General features: G+C 41.6%; 1 protein-coding gene across 1 annotated transcript; it reads right to left on the bottom strand.

Annotated features, from left to right (window-relative positions):
• Positions 1-5,371: 5,371 nt before the first annotated feature.
• Positions 5,372-8,799, bottom strand: LOC121538030 (coenzyme Q-binding protein COQ10 homolog A, mitochondrial-like). The gene is made up of 5 exons (XM_041845767.2): positions 8,167-8,799; positions 7,332-7,484; positions 6,921-7,113; positions 6,567-6,668; positions 5,372-6,339 (listed from the first exon to the last, which is right to left on the bottom strand). Exons 1-5 carry the CDS (start codon positions 8,301-8,303, stop codon positions 6,172-6,174), a joined length of 753 nt encoding a protein of 250 aa, XP_041701701.1. The 5' UTR covers positions 8,304-8,799; the 3' UTR covers positions 5,372-6,171.
• Positions 8,800-8,870: the final 71 nt, after the last annotated feature.

Raw genomic sequence — 8,870 nt, 5'->3', positions numbered from 1 at the left:
CCGTGGTATATCAGACCGTATACCATGGGTATGACAAAGCATTTATTTTTACTGCTCTAATTACGTTGGTAACCAGTTTATAATAGTAATAAGGCACCTCGGGGGTTTGTGGTATATGCGTTGCGTCGTGCCTAAGAACAGCCCTTGGCCATATACCACACCCCCTCTGGCCTTATTGCTTAAGTATAGCATATGTTACTAATGCCCCAGAAAAGCGCTTCAGTGATCGAGCTACTACTTCAAAATGAGCACTTGCTGATTTAGAATCCCTAATTCTTAGCAATAATAAAACCCCTGTTAGACTTTAGTGTCCTTTTTTGGGTGTTGAATGGATAACCATGTAATGTATAAAGAGAATAATCATTTGTGGTTTTATTTATACTTTGTATGTAGTTATATATGTATAGCTTGAATGTATGAGCTCTGCGCAAACATTATTGCTCAGTCATACAGCTGTGTGATTCCAACGTCACTCATTACTTTCTGTTTTACGTGTCGTTTTGAAAGTTACTCTTGTAAATAAATCTATTGCCCATTTTATATGGGCTTCTTCTGCTGTTTAGGGGGTGTTTGCTTTGACTGTTTCAAGCTTGCTCTCAGGCCACAGCAGCAGATGTTGGTCGAAGGCCCATAGCAGCGTTACCTGTGCTTGTTATAGGTTTATCAACACTCCATTCTGTGTAGCACCTGTAGGACTTCTCACCCTGCTTTCTGGAACAACTCATTCAATGTCTGTCAAACTTCCCTGACTCCATTCCCCTCAGATTTCTATGCCTTGCTTTTCTCTCTTGACTTTGTTTTTCTGTGTTTTCATTCTTCTTGGTTTGTTTTGTGGAACGTGGTTATTTCTGATCATAGAGGGTCTAAAGGATGTGTGGAACCAGGGAAGATCTATTTAAGTGGGATTCAGTTGGGGGAAGCTATAACGGGATGGGTCAAATAGGTGAAAGGCGCTTACAACAAATGGGAAACCAATAAATGTTTTTATTAACACTTGGTGTCATGTGTTCATGTTTACTCGTGGTGTGAAAAGAGGTTGAAAACTGACAAGGTTATTTCAATAACAAATGGAAACTTGCGAAGTCGCTGGTAATCTATTCCTGGCAGATTGTCCTCCTGTCTCAATGTCCTGGATGAACTGTACATAATAGGATTTGGACTGGCATTTCTAGGCATGGGACTGGCATTGCTAAACTCAGCAAAAAAAGAAACGTCCCTTTTTCAGGACCCTGTCTTTCAAAGATAATTTGTAAAAATCCAAATAACTTCACAGATCTTCATTGTAAAGGGTTTATACACTGTTTCCCATGCTTGTTCAATTAACCATAAACAATTAATGAACATGCACCTGTGGAACGGTCATTAAGACACTAACAGCTTACAGACGGTAGGCAATTAAGGTCACAGTTATGAAAACTTAGGACACTAAAGAGGCCTTTCTACTGACTCTGAAAAACACCTAAACAAAGATGCCCAGGGTCCCTGCTCATCTGCTTGAACGTGCCTTAGGCATGCTGCAAGGAGGCATGAGGACTGCAGATGTGGCCAGGGCAATAAATTGCAATGTCCGTACTGTGAGACAGGACGGAGAGCTGATCGTCCTCGCAGTGGCAGACCACGTGTAACAACGCCTGCACAGGATCGGTACATCCAAACATCACACCTGCGGGACAGGTACAGGATGGCAACAACAACTGCTCGTTCTGTGAGTGATTTCCTGCAAGACAGGAATGTCAATGTTCTGCCATGGCCAGCGAAGAGCCTGCATCTCAATCCCATTGAGCACGTCTGGGACCTGTTGAATCGGAGGGTGAGAGCTAGGGCCATTCCCCCCAGAAATGTCTGGGAACTTGCAGGTGCCTTGGTGGAAGATGATTTTGACCCCTCCTTTGTTCAGGGACACATTATTCAATTTCTGTTAGTCACATGTCTGTGGAACTTGTTCAGTTTATGTCTCAGTTGTTGAATCTTGTTATGTTCATACAAATATTTACACATGTTAAGTTTGCTTAAAATAAACGCAGTTGATAGTGAGAGGACGTTTCTTTTTTTTGCTGAATTTAGGTTTTGAAATGGAATGAGAATACCCTTGTGCATGTAAAAAAAAAAAAAAAAACACAACCAGCCAGCTTACTGTATGTCAAATATGCCCAGCAGTCCATGTCTCACCTCTGGCTCTCTTGTTTCTGGCTCTGGAGAACTGCAGTCATGAGACCAGACAGAGGATAATGTTACACACTGAAACAACCACTCTCAGCCACTGTTGCATGAGCCTCCACTGCAGTCATAAGGCTCTGCCCAGGCCATGTCTGTTTCTGTATACAGGGCTAGACAGCTGAATCACAAGGAAGTGGGGCTTTGTTTAGTGAACTTTAGTTCATTTCCTACAACAATCAATTTATATTGTTCTGTTTAAGTACAGTATTAGCCAACATGGTAGTCTTTCTTTCTTCCCTTGTGATTGAATTTGTATAGTTATGGTGGTGTATGGGAGATTTGTGTAATAATAACTGGCAGGTTGTTAACCTCTTAAGGATCGGACCCTTTTTTTCAATTTCCGCCTAAAATGACATCCCCAAATCTACCTGCCTGTAGCTCAGGACCTGTAGCTCAGGACCTGTAGCAAGGACATGTAGCTCAGGACCTGTAGCTCAGGACCTGTAGCTCAGGACCTGTAGCTCAGGACCTGTAGCTCAGGACCTGTAGCAAGGACATGTAGCTCAGGACCTGTAGCTCAGGACCTGTAGCTCAGGACCTGTAGGACCTGTAGCTCAGGACCTGTAGCTCAGGACCTGTAGCTCAGGACCTGTAGCTCAGGACCTGTAGCTCAGGACCTGTAGCTCAGGACCTAAAGCAAGGATATGCAGATTCTTGATACCATTTGAAAGGAAACACTTTGAAGTTTGTGGAAATGTGAAATTAATGTAGGAGAATATAACACAGATCTGGTAAAAGATAAAAGATGTTCCATCATCTTTGAAATACAAGAGAAAGACCACAATCTAATATTGCAGTTTAGGCACAATTTAGATTTTGGCCACTAGACAGCAGCAGTGTGTGTGCAAAGTTTCAGATTGATCCAGTGAAGCATTGCAATACTGGACTATTTTGTATCAAGTCTGCCCAAATGTGCCGAATTGGTCAGTTGATACATTTTCAAGTACATAACTATAGAGAACATACAAAAATGGTATGGTAATACAAAATCTAAGTTTACACACTCCCAGGAATGTCATACATGATGCATCATTAGCTTATACACTAACTTTCACACATCTAGATGGCTGGGTGGGGTGGGTGTGGAGCCAGAGACAGCAAGGGTTCAAACTGTAGAACCCAGTTCCTACATTTGAATATAAAAATTGATTTTATCAAACAAAACTATGCTACATTTTATCTCTGGGACCTTCAGGATGACAAATCAGAGCAAGATGACTGAATGTAAGTACATAGTTTACCTTCATTGGTGAATGTATCAAGCCAGTTGCCGTGATAATTTTGTTGTTGTGCACTCTCCTCAAATAGCATGGTATTTTTTCACTGTAACAAGAATTTAAGGTTTCTGCCCATATAAGACATGTCTATGTCCTGGAAAGTTTGCTGTTACTTACAACAGTCATGCTAATCACATTAGCGCACGTTAGCTCAACTGTCCCGTAAACGGGACACCGATCCCGTAGAGGTTAAAGGACCCATCTTCTCTCTGTGCTGTTATTAATAACTGGCCCAGATACCACCACCCTGCTCTGGTTTCCCTTTGAAAAGGCTGCATCCCACCCACCCCAGCACGTCACTTGCCCCCCCCCCGCCACCCCACCCCACCCCCACACACTGACTCACACTTTTTCTACACCTGTTGCATTCGGCGCATGTGGCAAATAAAATGTGATTACATTTTTTTCCACTTCAGCTTTCGTGCTTGACACTGCGATGGAAACAACTCAGTAAGGAGTTATGGCAATATGTATTTGGACTACATTGTATGCACGCACATTCCCAATATTCCATTCCATTAATAAGTGTAATTTTGTAGTGAGCAGTGAACAGCTGCTCATGGTCAAAACCAGAATGTGACATTTTGCTGAAATTCTAATTGGAGAAAAAAAACAAGTAGAGCACAATAAATATAGGGTTTGTTCTACAACTGATACCATGGCTACAGAAGTGGAAATGCACACACTAAAAACATCTTCACTTAGGTAAAACCAATTTGATCAGCACGCCAAACTCAAACAATATATGCTCATACACTGTTTGGGTCTCAACACCCATCTGTGCATTATTGCTCACTTAGATCTAATTGAAAGAATAAGTAGGCTTAATTAGGAATACTGTAACATGATTCACAATTCCACCTCCATCTTTATTTACAATACACACATCATGCACACAAATACAATTGCCTTATATCAACACACTCATTATGCGCAGCACAAAATCTGGTGGGAAAATCCGATCCGACAGGGAAAATAAAAACCAATGAATACAGCGGTTCTCAGGAAGGCTAGAGGCGCAATATTGTTACTGTTGCATCACACTGGATGACCACTAGCAACTTATTGGTTGCTTTAGAACATAAAAAAAATACAAAAAGGAAGTTGCTTTGAAGTATTGAGACAGTGCTTATGAGTCTTGGGATTCTTGCTTAAGAACAAATGAATAGTCTTGAATCTAAAAGACATACACTTAAAATAGCTTCCTATGTTGACCTTTCATGACCCCTGAGAGTAAATTCTACCATCATAGCAAAGAGCAAATACATACCAGTACATTAGACATGATTTGTTAGACTTTGCTGAGCCCTTTCTGTTATTACACATTAATAACTAAAATATAATTTGCATGTCTTCCCATTAAAACGTAGGCAAACCCAACTGAAATACAATTCAAAAGAAAACTTCCTACACAAGTAGCCATATCTTTCCTGCATAAATAACTATTGCACTAAAATAACTTTGTCTTGTTTAATTTCTGAACACGCTAGGCAGCCTGTCTTGACACACACAACCGTCTTGACACACTTTATAGAATTTTCACAGCATATCAACATAAAGCTCATTTTCTCCATATCTACATACAAGCTCAACATTGAACAGACAATTTAAAAAGGTGCCAATTACATTTTATCCATGAAAAATAAAGCACTTGACCAACATTCTCTCTGCACACACCAAAGTGAAGAAAAACAGTTCACTTGCTAATTTTTAAAATATGAATAGTATATATATAAATTATATACACACACACACTGAGTATACCAGTATCCTCCTCTTCATCTACACTGATTGAAGTGGATTTAACAAGTGACATCAATAAAGGATCATCGCTTTCACCTGGATTCACCTGGTCAGTTTATATCGCGGAAAGAGCAAGTGTTCTTAATGTTTTGTATACTCAGTGTATATTTATATCAATAATTTCAAAACAAATACATTTTTTAAAAAGCACTTCTCGGTATAAGCAATACTGTACATTTAAAATATATTTCTAAGTTCAATTCATTTGACATGATTGGACGACTTGAATGTGGCAGGTAAGTGGAGTGCACCTGCATCTATAGACATATTGTATGACAGACTCAAAATGGTCCATGTCATTCGTTGACTCAATATTGTGTCCTGTTCACTCACGATTACACAGCAATAAATTAAATCTATTCCAATTTGTGTAGTGGCTTTTTTGTTTTACAGCTAGATTTGGAAGGATTATTTTATTGAAATTGTGCACAAGCACCAATGCAACAAGGGGCCTGTGCTGAAGAGTAAGCCTTGTGAGGAGGTAGATGGCAGCTTTTTACAAGACATGATCCAGGCTAAGATATGGGACTTTCAACTAGTTGTGAAGGGTGATTAGCCAGGCTGATGCCCACACTGATTGCTTGGTCCTTACTCTATGATGTGAGGATGCACTAAGTGGCATCTTAGCCTGGTCTCAGATGGTCCAAGATCTCAGAAGTGCTGTCTCTCACACCAGTGTGACCATAGGAGTTGGCAAGACAGCACAAACAGTTCTAGGACCAGGCTAATGGCATCTGGGCCTGGGTGGTAATGGAGGCGGTTGGTGGAGGCTGGGTGGTGTAGTGTCATGCAGGTCCAGCTAGGTGATACAGGGGACAGCCAGGGTGAAGGTGCAGGTTGGTTTGGGACAAGGGCACACAATGGCAGAGGGACCTCACGTTTGGTGTACCTCATGGAACATTAACTCCCGTGGGACGCGAGTCTGTGGGCCGTAGAGCGTGCCGGCCCGACGCTCGAAGGCAGACACATTCTTCTTTACCACCTCGTCAAAAAACACAGTTGCTAACTGGGAGTGGAGCAAGGACCGGAACTCAAAGGAGATCTGTGTGGCAGGAAGGAAGGAGAGGGCAGAATGTCAGTCAGAGAAGACATCCAAAAGAGAAAGAAAAAAAGGTCAGTCAGAGGATATGCGCTGTTAAAGGATATAACTTAGTCAGACTATTCACATGCACAAGGTCTATGCACAAATAGAGAGCAAGATTAGAAGAAACTGAGAGGTTTCAGCATGAGATAAATAAAAAGGCAGCAAGCTGGGGCTGTCATATTCACCGAAACGTCCACAGTGCAGGTGCGGGGATAACCAGGGATTCCAGGACTGAAGCGCCATATCGTCTCCAGGTGGTTGAAAAGTGTTCCATCTGTGCACACCGCCTAACACAATTCAATCCGATGAGAAAGGGTTACTTAGATTACTGTATCATCAAACAAACAATGATCATCACGTATCTCATCATAATTCATGAATCCTCAATTAAGCGGGACTAAATAGGATAGCAAAAACCTGGTAACTTTCCCCAAAAATCCCAGGTTTTCCCAAAATTCTGGTTGGAAGATTCCTGGAATAAGCAGGAAATCTGGAAGTTACTGGAATTTTGAAACCCTATTTAAGCAGGAGGAACTTACTTTGACCATGTGGGGTCGCACCACGCTGATCATGGATGTGTATCGCTCTACGATTGGTGGGAACCCCACCTCCAGCTGAGCTTTGGAGTGGCCTGCCCTCTTCATGATGGTCTGGGACTTCTTACACCAGGGGACAAAGAGTTTGTAGTCATCCACGTTGGCTACCACATCATACATCTCCAGCATAGAGTACCTGAAGCGGCATAGCAAAATAAGTTTGAAAACAACATTACATCACTTCCATTTACATTTTGTGTTTCAAATAGGCAAAGCCTTATTTTTTCCTTTAAAATGAAATCTATCCATGACATCTTTCTATCTATGCATTCAAGCTCTCATTCGTGCTTGTACCTACATACAGAAATAGTAAGTCCTACAATATATTTTCTTTCATGTGTGGTAGCATCTTACCCCAGTATCCTCCGCTCTGAGTACTCCTTCCTCTTATTTGTGAACCCCATGAAGGTTCTGCTGTGGGGAACTGATGTCATCGTGTCCCAATTCTGCTGTTGGCAGAGCACTCTAGGAGTCCTAGTCATTACAATACCGCATGATGACAAGTGTCTGATGTGGAAGGGAGAGAAAGAGAGGATCATGTTAAAAATACTGGAGTGTAACATCTCTAACAAACACCCTTTTCCAGACAGGCTTCCTGCCTATAGAGTCAGGGCAGAAATAATATATTGCCAGTAGGGGAAAAGGTTGTCAGTAGTGTCCTAACCTTCAATGTCTAGGACAAGCTACTATATTCTGAGTAAACACATGAATGGAACTATATGTAATGCGACCCACTCAATCAGGTTACATGAGGTGGCTTGCAGAGCTGGCATGTTTCGCTATTGGGGTCCAAATATGCTCACTACAAATAACTGTGTGAGAGTCATAAAATGTTGAATTACAGTCATAGACAAAATTACAGAGAGCACTACTGACAAAGTGAAACCAATATGAAGGATGCCACAATATGCATATACAACAATGGTGACATTGATGGGACTGAAAAGGGAACTTTTTGGCCCTTAATGAAAATGTGATGATTAATAGGAAGAACACAAGAGTTACTAACTGTTTATATGCTCTGAAAAAACGTAATGTTCTTCAGTGTGGAGCTATTTGAACCAGGTGTCTAAGTGCTTGGCTGGAACAAAAACCTGCACCATAGCTGATTCAAAGATATGCACAATGCGCATGCACAACACTGATTGGTTAATTGTGTCACATTAAGTTATCAATTTATTTATCTCACCTGATAGTCTGCCTCATATGTTCTCTTGACCCCGCGGTGTGACAAGGTGAGCGCCCCGAGCCTACAGCAATCTCCAGAAACTCACTGAATGTCCGCACACCCATCGGCATTCGCCGGGCAGTTGCTGAGGCTGCCATTATATTATGGGTTACTTTATCAGAACCTCAGGCAGAATAATGGATCACTGAAACTGGATCTGTAGCCTTCTGTTAAACACTGATTTTAGCCCACTTCGGATTGGCTATTTGAAGCCTTTCCCAATCCTATTTCACGGCATCCATCAACGTCAGAGACGGTGTAGATACGCTTCAGTTCACTTATCCAAGTAGACGCGACCAAAAAGGCCGCGTTTACATAAGTCGTTTATTTATTCCAAGCTCGATGTCCTGGGTCGCTGAGGGTGCATAAATTGCGCGTTCGAGTTTTTCCTCATACCGCGACAACCCTTGAAACGTCGACCTTCTCTGCTTAGTAAAGTAAACACCGGTGTCGGTCAGGCTCATGGCCAGGGACACACTGTTCTGAAACAGAGCAACTGCCCTATCGATGCATTGCTGCCACCAACTGTGTCGGAGGTACTACAATACCAGCCGTCCTGCTCCCAAATCACTTTTCTGGGAGTAAACCATAATTTCTTATATAATAAACGAGTGCCATTTTAAAATGGTGAGATTATTTTAAAAATGCATTTAGTATATAATTGT

This window comes from Coregonus clupeaformis, chromosome 24 (assembly GCF_020615455.1).
Source record: "Coregonus clupeaformis isolate EN_2021a chromosome 24, ASM2061545v1, whole genome shotgun sequence".
Classification (NCBI taxonomy): domain Eukaryota; kingdom Metazoa; phylum Chordata; class Actinopteri; order Salmoniformes; family Salmonidae; genus Coregonus; species Coregonus clupeaformis.
This window is presented reverse-complemented; position numbering and strand designations above follow the sequence as displayed.

Coding starts and splice junctions, on each gene's coding strand:
- LOC121538030 (XM_041845767.2), bottom strand. CDS start 8,303: ATGGCAGCCTCAGCAACTGCCCGGCGAATGCCGATGGGTGTGCGGACA. Junction 7,485..8,166: donor CATATGAGGCAGACTATCAG/GTGAGATAAATA, acceptor CTTCCACATCAG/ACACTTGTCATCATGCGGTA. Junction 6,340..6,566: donor CCTGCACTGTGGACGTTTCG/GTGAATATGACA, acceptor CCTGCCACACAG/ATCTCCTTTGAGTTCCGGTC.